This window comes from Mytilus edulis, chromosome 4 (genome assembly GCF_963676685.1).
Source record: "Mytilus edulis chromosome 4, xbMytEdul2.2, whole genome shotgun sequence".
Lineage (NCBI taxonomy): Eukaryota > Metazoa > Mollusca > Bivalvia > Mytilida > Mytilidae > Mytilus > Mytilus edulis.
In genome coordinates this window covers 19,231,378-19,250,851 of record NC_092347.1, presented here as the reverse complement: position 1 = coordinate 19,250,851, position 19,474 = coordinate 19,231,378, and the positions used below count along the sequence as shown (strand labels likewise).

At 31.6% G+C, this 19,474-nt stretch overlaps 1 protein-coding gene across 2 annotated transcripts; it reads right to left on the bottom strand.

The window, feature by feature from the left end:
• Window positions 1-2,759: 2,759 nt before the first annotated feature.
• On the bottom strand, window positions 2,760-19,101 carry LOC139519146 (vesicular glutamate transporter 3-like). 2 transcript variants are annotated; one of them, XM_071310966.1, is made up of 12 exons: window positions 18,816-19,101; window positions 15,700-15,858; window positions 14,592-14,734; window positions 9,105-9,222; window positions 8,547-8,634; window positions 7,766-7,852; window positions 6,857-6,996; window positions 6,369-6,521; window positions 4,716-4,848; window positions 4,260-4,370; window positions 3,605-3,732; window positions 2,760-3,160 (listed from the first exon to the last, which is right to left on the bottom strand). In XM_071310966.1, the coding sequence occupies exons 2-12, from the start codon at window positions 15,856-15,858 to the stop codon at window positions 2,867-2,869; spliced, it is 1,554 nt and encodes a 517-aa protein (XP_071167067.1). In that variant the 5' UTR covers window positions 18,816-19,101; the 3' UTR covers window positions 2,760-2,866. The 2 variants fall into 2 exon arrangements, with proteins under 2 accessions (XP_071167067.1, XP_071167068.1); XM_071310967.1 differs by lacking the exon at window positions 18,816-19,101 and adding an exon at window positions 18,085-18,133.
• Window positions 19,102-19,474: the final 373 nt, after the last annotated feature.

Below are 19,474 nucleotides of genomic sequence, written 5' to 3'. Positions count from 1 at the left end.
TGGTAAGTAGATCCTACTCCACATGTGGCACCCGTCGTGTTGCTTCCGTAACGGTCAACAAACTCGTGATGGCGTCCGTAAAATTTACGAAGGCATGCTTTCAACTTCACCATTTGGAACTCTTGGTTTGATAGCTTCCTTATGAGCAGCAATCCTCTATCATGGAAATTATGATAGGAAAAACAAGCCCGGGAATATCGTATCAATTGGTTTCATGTATTTATAGACAACCAATACCAAAACTAAATAATCTAATTTATTTTTTATCGTTTGTTAGAAAACTGTGAACTACACTATAACTGAACTTAGAGCCCTTTTTAATTAATCTTTAAATTTTTCAATCACACAGTAATATAATTGAAATCGTTTCTTTGATATGCAAGGGATTCTCATATTTTTTAACGAATGAAAAATTTGTAATTCAAAAAAGGATGTACAAATGTGTTGTATCGGTTAAAATTCTCATGCAACGGCTGGATTTTCAGAAATAACTCTAAATCTCTAAATCTTTTTTATCATATTTCATTTTTGTCCAGAAAAAAGTAAAATCACAAAAAACTCCGAGGAAAATTGAAACCGGAAAGTCCCTAATCAAATGGCAAAATCAAAAGAACAAACACATCCAACAAATGGATAACAACTCTCATATTCCTGACTTGGTACAGTAATTTTCTTATGTAGTCGAACATATATCATACGTTAACTACTAATGAAGGGCGTTGGATTGGTTTTGGGGTTTGGGGAGGGGTATGTTTAACCCTGCAAAATGTTAACGTGCCAGTTCCAAGTCAGGATGTTGTCCTTGGTTGCTCTTATCCATACTCGTTTTTCGTTTGTTGTTAAACGTATTAACAATTGGTTTGATTCTTTGAATTGATTCACATGTAGTCATGTAAGATGTCTTTTATAGCTTTCACTTATTACATCCTCGTCTAACATTATTTCTGGTAAAAGGAGGGCAACTCTAATGTTTAAAATGCGTATAAAACAACAGAAACTATCAGCAAAAAGTGCAATTAACCAGAAAAGACAAGATGAGCAGAGATTCATGTTGCCATAATAAAAGGCAGTGATAATGTATCAATAGGAAAAATAGACGCAATTAAGATTTTATTTCAAATTCTTAACAACGAAACATCTTCTGAAAGTGTTACTGCACCTAGAATGTTTGAGATAATAACACTTAGCCCGTTTTACCAAAACTAATTGCTCTTTTTAGAACAAGAGAAAAAATTAAATATGTATCTATGACTTTTATACCATGGACAAAGAATATGAAACATACCAGCCAAAAGATAACAATATCAGGGCGACACTACTGACATTACCATGGCAAAAAGATAGACAATAAAAGGCCAATCAATCACAGTTAAAAGCAATACAATATCAGAGACCAAACAACGGCAAAACGCTAGCTAAAAGATAGGCAATATGATGGCTTCAAAAAATAAAACGTTACCCAAAAGATAACCAACAACATTGCCGCAGGAGATAGCATGACCAAAAGATAACCAATAACATTGTCTAAAAGATACATGGTCAAAAGATAACAACACCATTACCACAAAAGATAGCATGGCCCAAATATAACCAATAACATTGCCACAAAAGATAGACAATACCCTATCAAACAGATAGATGATAGTATAGCCAAAAGATAGACAATACCCTATCAAACAGATAGATGATAGTATAGCCAAAAGATAGACAATACCCTATCAAACAGATAGATGATAGTATAGCCAAAAAATAGACAATACCATGGCCAAAACCTAGACAATACCATGCGCAAAAATCAGCCTTAACCACAAGAATACAAACAAAAAGAAAAAAAGTTTTAAATACACTATGAAAACACAAGATTGAGTAATACTAGTCCAGTCATATTTCAGAAGTAAGATCTATTGTAACCTAGGAAAGGGTTGAAGACGTTTTTTTATACAAACATATAAAGAAGAGAGACTATCGTATTTAGACTATCATTTGTATTTATACACATACCTTGTGTATTGTTTTGAACAATTTATTATCTAACTTATTCAATTTTTTTTAGAATTCAATTAAATGTATTGTGATACACTATCGATTAAAAGGAATGTGGAAACGTATGATACGGTATAACATGCTCTAATGAAGCGTCATATCTTTCAGAAAACAATTACTAAAAAAATATTTGTAGTTCCTGAGAAAAAAACGGAAATTCCCTTGGAAGAAAGAATGAACAGTTTTAAACTGGCATACTTTGGTATCATCTGTATTCAGCTCAGTAGTAAGTTCTTCAGTACAGACATTATTTAACAAACTTTATTAAAACTGTACTTTTATAAATTTTGAAATTATTAAGAAACTAAGGTTTCAACTCCCTCAGGCTCAGTTGACTTTAGATGAATTTGGCCTTTTTATTTAGGTATTTTGTCATATAGCTCTTCAACGGTTTTGTTACTTATACATCCCCGGATTTCAAATGTTTGGCTTTGAGCGTTCCTGATGAAGGTAAATCCAGAAAAGCGCTTCGGACGCATGTAATTATTAAACGTGTTGTTTTCAATTTTTTGGAACCTGCTTTTAATATACATGTACAGTTCTAATTTATTATTTTTTTATTGAAAGACAATTTACAGGAAATTCAGTTTCTTAATCGCATCTTTTTTGTTGTTGAACTTGTGCATTATACATTGAATTGAAATTCAACAGTTTATACGCGATCAACTCTTTAGAGTTGGAAATTACTATGCTAATTTGATTAAGAGTTTCAAATATCAATTTGCTCGTTTTTTATTACAAAACAAAATCACTACAATAAATAATAAGTTTGAAATGTGATATTACATAGACTGCAAGAACCAATCAGGACTATCATCACATACTACATAGACTGCAAGAACCAATCAGCACTATCATCACCCTCTTCTTTGTCCTCATTTGGGATTGAATTATAAGTTATCGATCTACTTAACAAGTGTTCATGTTCCATATCATCTGGTACTTGAGCAAACTTTGGGTCTGATGATGGATTAACTAATCGTTCAGTTCCTAAAGAATGGCCATCAGCCCAAAACTGTCTTTGTCCAGATGCAAATATGCCATAGTATAAAACTCCAGCTAGATGTATGGCACCAGCTATCCAGAACACTTCGTGCCACGTCTTTTCATACGGAATCTACAGAAGAAAAAAAATGTTTAGTTGAAAAATAGAATTTTATATTGTGTATTTTTTCATAACGGGTTTATGACTATAAATATTATTCGATACACGATTGAGGTAGAAATTGACCGAATAGACAAAACAAACATTCATAAAAATAAAGATTCATCAAACCTCCAGTAGGAATATGAACAAATAAATATTTATGAATCCTGTTTCAAAAATACAGCAACCTCTTCGACAACAAATGGAAAATTGGTTAACATAATTATACCAATAGTTTATAGCAGTTGAGAAAGTATGTTATCGATTGTTTGCAAGATAACATACGTGTTTTATCTTCTATTAAATTGAACAACAATATACTAAGTTATTCAAGATAACATAGTAAAAACTCACCATTCGATGATGTACCGTGAAATAATAATGCAATTATAATTAATCGGTAAATCAACTTACCCCTGGTCTACCACGAAGAATTGATGCTGTTAATGTACTCAGTATAGCTCCTATTACACCTGTTCGAGATATGCCGGTTAGAACACTTGCGTAAGTTTGTGAAAGATCTAAAGGATTAACTTGGTATCCTGTCAATACAAGTCGATTACAAATGTGAAAAAAAAGTATCTGCTGCAATAAAGGTTAATGGACGGATGATACATATTTTGGTATCGCTGCCACCAAAGATTACTCAACAGAGGATACAAATTTCGTGATTCAATTCTATCCTTGATATTAAATTCAAATATCAAACTACAAATTATTTAGAGTTTGTGTTATATTGAAAATAGTGTGTTGCTGTATATCATATTTTATAATTCGTTCATTCCTTTTTTTTTACATAAATCAGGCGTTATTTTTCCCGTTTGAATTGGTTTTTTTTACATTTGATTTTTGTAAGAAGCTATGCGGGATACGTTTTTTTCAATGTTGAAAGCCGTACGGTGACCTATCCTATTCGCATTGTACATATTTCACCCAGCAACTAATCAAATTCAAGTCTTACCTGTGTACAGATAAAAATATAATTTATTCAAATAGAAATCCTAAATTAATCTTTTGAGAAAACTAAGATGTGTAAAAATATCTAAATGAAATTTAATATATTCCTTACCTGAAATAGCCAACCCACTGAAGGCTACACCAACACACATTACTATCATAACGATTTCTAATTGTGTTATGAATCCAAGACAAATAATACATACTGCTTCAATACCAAAACCTGAAATAAGTCCACATAGGTAAAAAACATTGTTCAATAATTTGATATGTTGAAAGTCTATTTATTCTACTTTTCAATATAACGGTAAGTGAAAATGTAAAAAGACATCATTATACTTCGTTTTTTGACTCGTCGTTGTCAGTGTTGTTTTAATTTTAAAATAGATATTGAAATAACACTGACAACGACGAGTCAAAAAACGAAAAACAACGAAAAGACAAATGTAAAGTATTCAATTAATTCCTCATTATTCGACCTATTTATCTTCGAGAAATTCTTCGTTATTTTTCTATCTCTTTATCTGCAATAAACGGATTTTATATGTTTATCTATTTAAGTTATTACCTGAACACTGGGCCATCTTTCTCCCTACTGTCGTACTAATCAAACCAGACTTTATAAGGGTATCTATTAACACTCCACCAGTTACCGTAACAATTGTCATACATACCTCTGATATGCTTGACAATAATCCAATCTAAAACCGTAACAATGCATTATAAATTGTAATAAGCATTTTTTTTATATTGAACAGTTAGTAATATTTTTCTTCCGTTTGTTTTATGTATATTCAAATGTAACAATATTCTAGAAGCACGTGCATAGTGATTATATGCTACGTACGGCGGTCTTTCGGCTCATTAAACGCTTGCGGTTTCTTTCAGAAAATCCTCAAACGTTTTTGCTTGGAGTGAGTTTCTTCCAAGGATTCTACTGGATATGCTCTATAGTGTCGTAGGTATAGTCACAGACTTATCTAGTCCATGAATTATCAACGAATATGGCACAAAAAACGGCCCAAGCATATGCATAGGGAATTTCAAAACTTAAAACAAACCTTTAGCTAATGATTCATTAGTTACGATTCGTTGATGCTATTGAATTTAAATGAAAAGATTCAACAAGACCAGTTGAAATAGTTTCTTGAACATTGTTACGCTTTCAATCGTTCAATAAATTGAATTATATAGTAATACACGAAACATCAATAGAAAAACTAACTTCTTTAATAATATATACACTCTCTTTTAGTCAGGTATGGAAATTTTAGATAGCATGATCAACTAATCATTAGACAATCATATAAAAGTATTGTTGCTCGAGGTAATATTAACAACAGTATATAAAAACGGCTTTCGAAATTGTTATAATTGTTTTGAATCACCACTTTCGGAAAAATTTTCCATTTACTCAAACTTTCCCCTGCCTTCATAAAAGTAAAACAAATCCTTGTAGTGACTATTTTGTTTAAAATAGATTGCATATTTGGAAGTAGTTAATTACACAGTTTACCCGTCTATAACTAAAGGAAGATATCATTTTGAAGTCTTGAATTAGAAAATACGTTAGCCGAGCTATGCTACGCATTGCATTATAACCACAACTTGCGACATCAAAGTCGTCGTTTAAAGTGGACACAGCTCAAATTACACTATGGTTATTTCCTAAGTACACATTCGATACATCTTTTAAACACTTGTCAGGCAGACAGGCAATTTTTAAATAAATATAATAATTATTAGCAAACAACACTAATACTACATGTATAAAATTTAAAAAGTTATATCTCAAAAATACTGAACTCCGAGGAAAGTTCTAATCAAATGGCAAAATCAAACTATCAAACGCATCAAACGAATATGTAACAACTGTCACATTCCTGGCCTGGAACAGACATTTTCTTATGTAGAAAATGTTGGCTAAAACCTGATTTTATAGCTAACTAAACCTCACACTTGTATGACCGTCTCATCAAGTACCATTATATTGACAACGATGTATGAACAAAACAAACAGACATTATAGGTCAAAATTTCAAAAATAGGGGTACAGCAGTCAACGCTGTGTCACAATCTTAACCACCACAAAGACAAACAAATGTGTAACAAAGAAGGAGAAAAGGGCATATAGACAAAGCACTTAGATATTTTATTAGGGTTTTTGTGGTGATGTTTTTTGTTTCGTTAATGACATTCATATTATTTTGAATCCCCGTACCTCAAAAATACTCAGATGATGGAATGAATCCTGCAGGTACGTAGGTATCTCAGTCAGAAGCATAGAGAAGATCCAATTTCTACAAAAACTTCCAACAAATATGGCGGACATGGGTAAAGATGTAAGTATGTGTTTCCATGGTATTGCGCTGGCCTGAAAAAGAATAAGTTGATATTGGTACAATGTAATAGAAGAATATTATCGAAAATATATTTACTACTAGGATTTAAAATGACCGCATTTTTGACGCGAGTTATCTTTCCCTGGATAAAACATAATACCATATTCTTCATTTGAACCAAAATCTCGTGTCAATCTTAAGTAAGGGATACGGCTTATCTCTTTTCAGGACTTATTTATCAGTTCCTTATTTTGACAGAAACGTTTAATGTGATCATTAATGTTAAACTTTTTGGTATGAGTTTTCATAATTGCTTAAAATGTCGTACAGTGAGTGACCAATGTTTTTATATGAATAACAAACTTGCCGTTCTTGTAGAAGACCTCTGAGCAGATGAAGCTTCTCTATCATACAAGGATCGTTCATTGACCGATAGGTTTGGATGAGCTCCTGGTGAATCAACAACGATGATCATGAATATTATTGACCATAAAATACCCAGACCACCTTGAAATCAAAAATAAATTTTATTCACTATAAAATACAGTCCAACTAGACATAAAAAGATAAATGATGTTTATCATAAATTAAAGGCAAAATTGGTTTATCGATGTTCAATTAGTTTAAATCTTCTTATTTTTATATAGATGTTAGTATTGTTTATGCATCAACATCATATCAAAAAGAAAATACAGTCAATCAGTTTTTCAGAAAGATTTATCAAAAAAGAAATAATAACCGTAGAGTCTATGCTAGATAACCTAACTTTTATATTTTTGATAGAATAAACAGTGTTTAATTATGTTACTAGCACCAAAGGCAAAAAACCTTTTTGTTGAACTTAAACCAAACAATTTAAATTTTTCCTCAAACAATAATCATTATCGTGAAAACCTCGATTTAGATAGCACTTCATGGTTGCTTAGAATCCTGATATGATATAGAATGTTCCTTCAACCTAAATCGTGTTTTGAAACATAATTTTCTGTTGCCTGGGATAACTCTTATCAGTAACTTTGGTATGAGGGTATTAGAAAGACCAATCCGTATTTTTGTAAATAGTCGGATATACAGCCAACAAATGTGTAAGAATGTGTAATCGTTAACTGGACTGGGGGAGTATGAACTTTACTTTTTGTAAATTTTTCAGCAAAGAATTTGACATGCATTTAATAAATCGCTGCTCCTTCAGCTCTGACCAGTTAGATTCTATATCGTTTGACAAAGACAAAAGTTATAGTCTACCCGAGAAAAAAATGTAGTAGAAAATATTTACCATAGAGATATAATACAGCGTGCCAACAAACATGGCATGACAATGCTCCTGAAACTATCATTGCCACTGCAGGACTCAGATAGGCACCTATAACACAAAACCATTAACGGAAATCATAACATTTACATGATTTATTCACACATGTTTTACAAACAAAATGTAAGTACTACATACCTTATCACATAAGCAACACGACTGGTGCCACATGTGGAGTAGGATCTGCTTACCCTGCCGGAGCAACTGAGATCACCCTTAGTTTTTGGTGGGGTTCGTGTTGTTTATTCTTTAGTTTTCTATGTTGTGTCATGTGTACTATTGTTTGTCTGTTTGTCTTTTTCATTTTTAGCCATGGCGTTGTCAGTTTGTTTACGATTTATGAGTTTGACTGTCCCTTTAGTATCTTTCGTTCCTCTTTTAAAACTTATTTCTATAAATGAATTGAATTTAGAAAGTGAATTCCACGTTAATGATCTTTAAAATATTAAAGTCACTATTTTAGTATTTATTTTATTAACAATTAACTTGATATCAACGGATTTAACAACAAAACTTAAGAATTGTTCATCTACACCACAGATGCAGTATATAGTATTAAGGTTATAATTTTATTTTCAGTAACATCTTTATATTTCTTCATTCGCCGTCAAAAATAGCACCTCTCGGTCATATTGATATGTACAAGTTCTGTTGCCACTTATTTTCACAATCATAGTAACATTTCTTCAATTAGGAATGTTCTAGTTTATATTATCATGCTTTGTCTAACATTTACTTAACCTACCTGCATACGCTATGGTTATCATTCTGGATTTTTCGGACCTTGGGGCCCATGCAGATATCACACCATTAATGGCAGGTACAGATGGTCCCTATCAATAATGAAATTAAATTCTACATATTGCAACTCAATTGGATTTTAGTAAAAACACAAAAATCTGTTGAATAGTGTATGTTTTCCACCTTTGTCTTATTAAATGTACACTGGTTAAACATTTGTTTTACAAAAATATATATTCGAGAGAAACGTTCAACCATTATCCTAAAACCAGAGTATTCCGAATATCTTGCAAACAAATCCTCACTTCAGCAACGAGCATCCTTAACATTGTGAAAATGTGAATATAGAAAACAAATATATGCCATATAACTATCATTATGACTACTGCATTGATTTTTTTACTAGCAGTGTATTATAGTATAACTTTAAAGATTGCAGTAAAGTGAAAGTTTAATTTGTCGTGTCTGCTACATGCACACTATATTGGTATTTGCCATTACTACTGTGACTTTGATTTATTATTGGCTGTAATGTCCATATAGCCATGACTACACCACTTACTTCTATAACGCCCTGTAGAGCCCGTACTACCAATACTGCAACATATTGATTATATTGTATACATACAGGAAGCACAACCATGCATATACTGGATAACAACACTGATAGTCCACATATTCTGTAATCAAAATGATTAAATTATTCAAAACTAGAAGCAAGAGAGACAACAGATGATTGAAACTAATCTGTCGAAAACACATGATACCAATTCACAGTTGACAGTTTATGCAATTTCAACTCTATTCAATCCCATACATATATGTGTTATATAGCAACTGATATTTGAACTAAATTTGCGCTACTTTATATATCATGCACCTTCATAAGTATTGAACATGTTCAAAACGTGAGTACGCTGAATAGTACCAAGATTATAAGTTGATACAACAGACGCGAATTTCGTCTCCATAAGACTCATCAAGAGTCTCAGATCAAAAGATAGAAAACCGAATAAGTATACAGTTGAAGAGCATTGATTACCTAAAATTCCAAAAAGTTGTGCCAACTACGGCTAAGGTAATCTATGCCTGGGATAAGACAATCCTTAGAATTTCGAATAATTAATGCTTTTTCAAACAGTTAATTCATGAAGATGACCATATAATTGATATGCATGTCAACAACAAAGTGCTGACTACTGGGCTAGTGATAACATCGGGGGCGAAACGTCCACTAGCACTGCCATCGACTCAGTGGTGTAAACGGCTATCAAAGATACCAGGCTTATCTTAAGGTTTATGTACCCTTCTGTAGCCATTTTTGTACGAATTTTTCAAACCTCAATTGTATCAAAACTAAAGATATAATAAATAATAGAGATAGGCCATTTAGTACATGTTCCAAGGGGAAACTTGATGTAAAGCATTATTTTTTACTGTTTCATTGCATTAGATAGAAAAAGAGGACTTTGTGGCAAACAAATCAAGATTTTTATAGAAAATCCACAGCCTTTAATACAGAGATTTTTGTTATAAAATTTGAAACATAAATTACTCACTTGATTTTCTATGATGTGCTAGTGTTTATTTTTTACAAAAAGTTCTAAGTAACCTGTAAATTCCAAAACACCTCGTGCTGAGTCACTAAAGTCGAGCGCACCCTAAAAGGTGTACTTGATTTTGGCCATATTTATACTTGTCTTAACCAATAACTACATTTATAAACTTGGTTTAAGGAAATCAATGCTAGCACTGCATGCAATAATCCTATGTCTATCAGTCATCAAATTGCCAAATATGAGAGTACAAGGATAAAGGCTGTGGATTTTCTATAAAAATCTTGATTTATTTGCCACAAAGTCCTCTTTTTCTATCTAATGCAATGAAACAGTAAAAAATAATGCTTTGCATCAAGTTTCCCCTTGGCATATGTACAATATGGCCTATCTCTATTATTTATTATATCTGTAGTTTTGATACAATTGAAGTTTGAAAAGTTCGTACAAAAATTGCTACAGAAGGGTACATAAACCTTAACGTCTTAGAATTTAACATGTTCAAAACGTGAGTACGCTGAATAGTTATCAAAGGTACCAGGCTTATCATTTGATACGCCAGGCGCACGTGTCGTCTACATAAGACTCATCAGTGACGCTAATATCTAAATAGTTAGAAAGTCACTCAAGTATAAAGATGAAGACTTCTGAGTTGGTGATACCCTCGGGGATGAAACGTCCACCAGCACCGGCAAATATGTAAATAGTAATAAAAGGTGCCAGGCTTACATTTTGATACGCAAGACACGCGGTTTGTATACATAAGACTCATAAGTGACGCTCAGATCTAAATATAGTTAAAAAGTCAAACAAGAATAAAGTTGAAGAGCATTACGGACTCCACAAAGTAGTGCCAAATACGGCTATGGTTATTTATGCCAGGGATAAGACAATCCTTAGAATTGCGAATAATTCATACTTTTGGAACAGTTAAAAATTATTTGTAAAAATGACCATATAATTGATATTCATGTCAACATCGAAGTGCTGACTACTGGGCTGGTGATATCATCGGGGTCGAAACGTCCACCAGCACTGGCATCGACCCAGTGCGGTAAATAGTTGTCAAAGGTACCATATATTATATTTGGATGGAGAGTTGTCTCATTGGCACTTACACCACATCTTCCTATATCTATTATAATTTGACAAGACTCTTCAGTAAAGCTCGGATCAAAAACATTAGAAGTCCAAAACAAGTTTAAAGTTGAAGAGCATTGAGGACCCAATATACCGAAACGATAATCTCTCATTCGTAGCAATTGCCACAGACGGTCTTTGTAAAATTCAAATGAAAATGATATGGTATCTTTAGAAGAATAGAGAACATAATGTATTGAGTGTTTGGCCTTATGGTAGTTTGATCGCACAATTTGTAATATCTGAACAGATTACAAATCAGTCTTGAACAGGTGTACCTTAGATCCTGTTTCTTACTAGAACTTCAAAGAAACACATTATCCGAATCAAGCTGCGCTTCTATTCTGGATTTGACAAAATACACAAAATTTGCCAAAATCAATCACAATTTTGGCATTGAACCCTTGATAATTTTGTATCAAGTTGACACTATGTAGAACTCATGATTTCCTATATCTATCAATGTTCCAACTCTTTTTTTTCTGTCATATGCTTCAATGTTATTTTATATTGGTATATAGATTAGTGCATATTTTACAACAAACGGATTATATTATTTGATGTTATAAATGTAGGATGGAGGAAGGAGGTTAAGTAAAGGTTGCATTTCTGTAAATATTGACAATGCAATTTCCCATAGGAACTCCTTTTACGGTTCAAACTGTACGACTTTTACTATGAAGTTTTGAAAAAAATCTTATCCTAGAATTGAAAGTTCATTTGCACCACAATTTTTTTCAAAGGTCAAAATATAGGGCTGTGCAGCATATTTTCAACGTGTATATGCCCTTAACTTCTCAGAGTTTAAACTAACACTAATTTTCTTAACTACCCCTACCTCGAATGAAAGGTTACCACAGATCTCAATGTAAATAATATTCACATGTAAATGTACTGGTAAAATTCCCAAGTTATGTCTCTGTGAGATGGAACACAGAGAGCATAACTGGGAACCAGTATGTAAACAAAATTAATTTTCTATGAATATTCAAGATCTCCCCAAAAGAGGCGTGTTTTGAGAAACAGCTGTATTTACAAAGTGCAACCTATAACTAACTAACTAACTAATTTTATTCAGTATAAAATCCCGTACAAAAGGATCATCGCTGAAACACATGAACACATATAAAAACATATACAAAACAAAACAACAATAAAACATAACAGCCAAAACTTTTGACACTTATAACATACCTGTCAAGTGACCCGTATTCTGCGGGTGTGACCCGAGATTTTCACAATTCTGAGGGATCACCCGGAACACCCGCCGGGTCATTGAAATAACCCGGGAATTCCGAAAATGACCCGATTTCACCCGTATTTCTTAGCCTTGAGATTGATTTCATAAGTAATATTCCTTTGAAATACCGGCGAATTCGTAATTCTCCCATGAACAGGAAGTTCATCTAGCTATGTAAACTGTCAAATTAAGTGACCCATTAAGTGCATGGCTTCACTTGACAGCTTTGGTGTCAAACACACTGTTAATTAACACCAATTACCTTAGCTTTAGGTCGTAAATAAATTGCACTATTAGTTTATAAACTGACCTCGAGTTACTTCCCCTTATTTGTCACTATTCAAAATTATTCCTTATATTTACGTTTTATGGGTGAAAAAGATTAAATCATAAGAATATAAAATTCAAATACATATTAAAAAATAAATTTTCATTATTTTTATACCTTTATACAATTTTTTTTTTAAAGTTGAAATTTATTTTTTACATTTATACTTCCTTTAACTGTATTACTATATTTTATCATAGTCTAATTTCTTAATGAATAGTAAATATAATGGTTAAAGGCTACTTAGTCATTAGTCTCAAAAATTATAAAGATAAAAAAAATTAGTCTCAAACATTTAAGAATTACATTAAATTGTAGTGTTTGATGATTGTAGTACTTTTTCTCAAAAAGTAAAGCACATAAGACTGAGTTACACAAATTTATAAAAATCTTTAAAAGTGCAATGAAATAATATTTGATAAGATTTAAAATGACTTAACAAAGTGAACATGCATTGATGTTTTGGTATCTTTGATATACATTATAAGAAAATGTACCATAAATACTGAAATTCAGCTCGAAAAAGTTCGTACGCGTTATGACCTGAGATTTGATTCTTCAATGCAGGTCATGACCTGCATTTTCATCGTCACAGGTTGACAGGTATGTTATAACAAGCAAGAGACAAAACTCACACTTCAATATTATGCAATTATTCCCACTGATGAATGTTTAAACAAAATAAAATTGTCTATATATATATATAAGAAATCTGGTGAGAACATCAGTCTCCGAACAGTTCATTAAATATTTAAATTTATCAAAATTATCTAAATTAAAACTACAAAAACATGGGTTAATATTAACAATTAACAATACATTATTAAGTATATAAGTAAAGGAAAATAAAACTTTTGACAATGGTTGCAAAATTTAGGTCATTACTGCGTTTCCTGATTTTTTATAATTGTGCATGTCCGTTTCCGATTTCACACTCGTCTATTGTTAAAGTGTGTGTTTGAAAAACAAAGTGTAGGTTTAGTTCAAATATCTTTGAAAATTAATTAATCGTTTATCAGATGGTTTTTTTCTGCTTTGTATCGTTCTAATGAAGTTAAGTTTTTTTCAACCGATTTTCATAGTTTGTTCTTCGAACTCATCCACGATTTTTGATGTTGGGAAATCTTCATTCAGATTTAGGATGGTCCTTCAAAAAATGAAGGCACTATCCGGACGTCAACAACGTGACGAGAACGCGCGGATTTAAAACATGACATGTAGTCATCTACACAACCTCGTTTCGTGGGGTACAATTAAAATATTCTACATCTTCATCTTGTCATGTACATAATATATTATACTATACATAGGAAAACCCAAGATGTTTATGAGGCTCTGTTTCTGTTTTTTTTTTTTTGTGTACATGCCGTCTGAAATTTTATCCTCGATATTTAAACGATAGTTGTTTTTTGTTTGTACCACCAGTCAGGGTATCATTTGAAATTCTGGGAAATGGGTTGAGCGGGTCTTAAAAATGAATAACTTGGCATGGTTAAAAAAACTAATTTAAAGTATAAACAAAAGACAGGATGAATATTCTGCTATATAAAATGAAGGAAAGTTGTGAAAACAGATGTGTGACACAGGTGGAAATAAAACAAGCATGCGTAGCAACAGATTAAAACGAATGATCAATCTTGGAAACCCCCTCACTCTCCAATACCAAATAGTCGTCCGTGTAATTAAATTTAAAAAAAAGATCTGACGCAATATTTAACGAAACTCCTCTTCTTACTGAGTTGAGACTCTAATACATTATTTTTTGTTGTTGTTGTTGTTACTAACCTTACTGGTGAAAATCTTGTTGCTAGAATTCCTCCTGGTACTTGCGTGAATAAACCTCCGACAAAATAAGCCGTATTTAGATATAATGTTCCGTCCACTGTCCAATTCAAAGATAAGTTACAGCTACTGTTTAGAGGAATACACTAAATAACAAAAAACAAATTTTATAAAACAAATATGAATATGCAAGGCTTTTTATTATTATTTTGAATGCATTAGAAGTTTTAAAAAACAAGTTCTTAATTGGCACCAAGCTTTATACAATATCAAGAGCAGATACAGTAGCCAAAAAGAGAGGGTCTAATGCGAAAGAAACAGAAAAAAAATGGATTCATTCTGGAACGCGCCCAAGAAAGAGCAACTTCAGAAGTAAAATCATGCTTACATTCGGTGCAATTTAGTTTATTACTTATCTTTTTTGTAGGGGGATTAACTGTTTCATGTTTCATAAACACGACAAAATCATCGGAAACATTAATTTTTCACCAAATTCCATCGATTGTTAGCTTGATTTCACTACTTATACTTCATAGGGTCCTATAGTATCCTACCACATTCAGGTGTTTTAGCATGGGCACATAAGGTTTACTTTTTTAACCGCGCACTTTTAGTCATGGTACAGTGAAATTGATTCTTTTGCATGGTATTTATGTTTAAGTGTTGCTGTTTAGATTTCAAAATTTTCACCATGTAATCGGCATAACACAATTATTTCACATTTTATCATATCGGTGACTTATATAACTTTAATACCGTACGGATAGTGTGAACTGTGTATGTTTGTATCCCTGTACTTTGGTCCTTTGGTCTCTGCTGGAATGTTGTCTCATTGCAATCATACCACATATCATTATCGTCTATATCCCTTGCGCAACACTAAGGAGTTATTGTTTCATCTTTTATAATATAATATGTGGAAAACTCTTGAAGACTAATTAATTGCTATTTGAAAGTATGGTTAATGGTAAAATAAAACAAAAACCTTGCAAACAAACAGTTACACAACCGATTTTTTCCCTTTGTTAAAACACAAAGAGCAAAAATTTAAACTATTCGCGGCATGTCTCTACAAATCCGGAATATTGAAAAAAAGAAAAAAAATACATACATGTTTAAATAAGTTGTCTGATTTCGTATCATTTGTTGATGAATGTGTTGGTTTAACTATATGCACCATAACCATTGCAAAAACTGAACGATATCCTATTGAAAGTAACAGTCCGCAAAACCCTAAAAACACAACTAAAAACCTTTTGGGACATCCCATCTAAAACAGAAAATAATAAACATAACGAAAACAAATATTCTTGAACATCCCTATACATCTGAAAAAGAAAAAAAATCAACAGAACTATAACCCGTGCTTCAAGTGCTCTAATTTCTGAAAAAGTCATAGAAATGCAAAAAATCGGCGCGTTTTGAACAAGCATTATTTTTTGGGGGAGAACATATTAACTTCGATACTATTGATTAGTTATTAGTCATTCGATGTTTCACTATGTAAAAGTATTAGAAATTGAGAGTATAACAGTATAAGGGGAAGAATCATGATTGATAGTTTTTATTCATAAATAGATGTTTTCATCTTCACCATTTTTTATTGATATATTTATCACATATATTTATTTCGGAGTATTACTTGAATCGTTTTAAATTTGTTGTCGTTAAATTTATACATATGCAGTGGTCTCGCTAGCCCAAAATAGAAGGGCGCCGCGCCCTGAGTGCCCTCAGCCGCGCCCTGGGTGCCTTCATCCGCGCCCTTCTGCCCTGACGTCTTTTTCCAAAATTATCTTGTGCCGTTTTGGTAAAATTTTGTTTCATCGATTTCTGATCTCCAAGTTAATTACATATATGACACCTGTGTGATTGCCCCCAGGTTAATCATGTCATTACAATCAATTACAATGATAAAGACTTCAAAGGTGTTAATAACTAGGTAATTTAATTAGGACAATGTATCTTTTTGTCATACTTTTGATGAATGTGTCAGCGAGTGTGTTTAGCTTGGGTCGGCATTTTCGATCTCCAAGTCACAATGGAAGAGCGTATATAAATAAAGACTTTTATGACTTTAGAATTGAATTTAAGTCATCAAAATAAAACTATGCCTTTACAGAAATGCCTCCCATCTCAACTTGTTAGCGACAAGCACAGTTTTTAATTAACCCAAACGTGGTGGAAATTGATTTTGGAGTTACTTCCCCTGTTTTAGCTTATTACAAATTTGTGCTCTAAAAATATTATCTAGTATCAAAAAAAGGAATAAATTACTAATTGAACATATAATAACATAATAATGTTACCTTAAAGATATTAACTGTCTTTGAACATATTAAAAAATATATATTGCAATTTCTACTTGATAATTATACTTTTAGCAATCCATGTTCTAAACATTGTTAAATTAGTAATGCTCTCAGTTTCAGATTATATGATGTATAAAAAGCTATAATTCCTATATAGATAAAAAAAAAAACAAAAAAAAAACATATTCTTTGATAATGGATAGAGTGAAGTTAAACTGTAAAAACATAATATGTTGATGAAGATGTACTATATCATTCATAACTACACAAACAATGAAATAAAACTATAGATGAAAAGCATCTTTATTTAAAAAAAAAACATATACAGTAAAAAAAAAAAAGAGATTCGTTAACTCGTGATACACAAAGAAACGTAGACAAAAAAATGAGCAGTGCCTTTTCTTATCATAAAAAGTGCCCTGCCCTCCACTGGCACCCTGCCCCTTTTGATTTCTAGCTAGAGCACTGATATGTATACAATGCCCATACCTATAATTATTGTTTTGTACCAAGAAATAATAAGTAACTTTTAAATCTTTGAAGTAGGTTAACATCATGATTACACCTTGAGCATGTTGAGTTATGTAAAAATTTAATGTTTGATGTTAATTGGTTGGTAAACCAGTGTATTTTTCGTGTATTGTCTTTTATCTAACAAAATGTCCTAACGTGAAAACTGAGTCTTAAGAAGGAATTTTCCTCGCCCAGCGGCTCAAAAAAATTCACCTTGTCTCCGTTTACTTTTTTTTTGCAAATATATACCCCTCCTATATAAGATATCTGTTTTTCATAGTAAATCAAGATTTGATTGGTCATATGGATTAGTTTAAACATATTTTATTTGTTAAAGTACAAATTGGATAAGACACAAGTCAAACAGACTTATGAAGTCTTCTCCATTTAACATTTATAGCAATATAATACAAAAATATATGTATGAGCATGCATGTATAGAATGGTATATCTGTTTAGTAAATATATATATATAAATATGGATCAAGAGACGAAAAATTGAAGAAAAAGAAAACAATAATAATACAGAAAAAAAAAATCAAAAATAAAAATATATAAATAAATAAATCATTAGTCATATGGATCTAAGCAAAAGCCCGAAGTAGTCAGTTTCTCGAAAATCAATTATATTGTATAACAGAATTTTGAACAGTCACTTTTTCCGGATATACTTTATTTCTTCATATTTAGCTACAGTGTCCTGGTACGCCAAATTCGCGACACTGTAATACCAGGGTAAAAAAGAGAAAATAAAATAAGAAAGCTTCAATATTGAAGTAATCTTTATTCATATTCTGCATATAGACTTAGTACTGGGCTTTTTTTCTTGTTTTTTTTTTATATCTATTTCGTTATTTTGTTAATTCCTTCTTAATATAAGTTCCAAATTGAAAATTCATTCTGGAATACTATTTCCACAGGAAAAAACATTACAGTATATGTTCCTTACGAACTAAATGATATTGAATATGTGTTCCAACAGGAGCAAGTAGTATTATGCAATTGTTTATTACAAAATTTCCGAAGGAACTTCTGTTAGGCAGAACAAATATACGTGACAATCTATCAATATCGTCAAATTGTTGGAGAAAAAACAGCTAGATGATCTAAACATGTGATTTGTCTAATAAGTCTTAACAGACCAGTTTCAGTCCATTTGATCAATATGCTTATTTTTTAACTAAAAAAGATTTTCTTGTTCGCTTTTTCCTAAATGAATCTTCTTGCATATTATTTTTTTTTTCGCAGTCCATTCTTATGAATTTGTATCTCTCTAGATGATACATGATGGATTATCACAATCATTTTACATTCTAAAATATGAAACCATTGTTTGCAAAATGCAACTTTCATTAACTGTCACTCATTTCATTTAAAAAAAAATTACACCAATAGTGCTTACCTTTGTAGCCTTTGTAGGATGAATTAAATAGTTCAATTTCTCAAAGTTATATATATATATACATTTAACAAATAAACGGGAAATATTCTAAAAATAAACTTTTTCCGAAAGTTTATATTTCTGTGTAAACTTATACATGTCATACGTACGTACGTCAGTAATGAACGATTCCTTTCGTTTTAAAGTCATTGGGTGTGTGTATATAAACTGATATAGGATGAATGGATCCTCTTATACATATATTTAAGAGTTGTTATCCGCAGGTTTTAATGTTTCCGAAATGAGTAATTTCGATAATCATCATTTTCTTTATATATATATGTTAGCGGCAATAAGTAAAATTAGGCATTAAGCTTAAATCCTAAGCAATAAGCTAACGCCTAGGCATTAAGTTATTGCCTGAAATTTTCAGGCATTAAGCTTATTGCCTGAAATCTGATGATGATTATTCATCCTATTGCCGAAGATAATTTTAGGCAATAAGTAAACTCTGGAATTTATGCATATTGGGTGATTTATTCTTGATAAAGAGTCGTTTTTTTATTATATTTCTAATTCTACATTTATAAATATACATTCATTTGACAGATCTTTAAAATTAGTAAGTTTATTTAGTAATTTTGAAAAACAGAATAAACTCATACTTTTTTCGTGTTTGT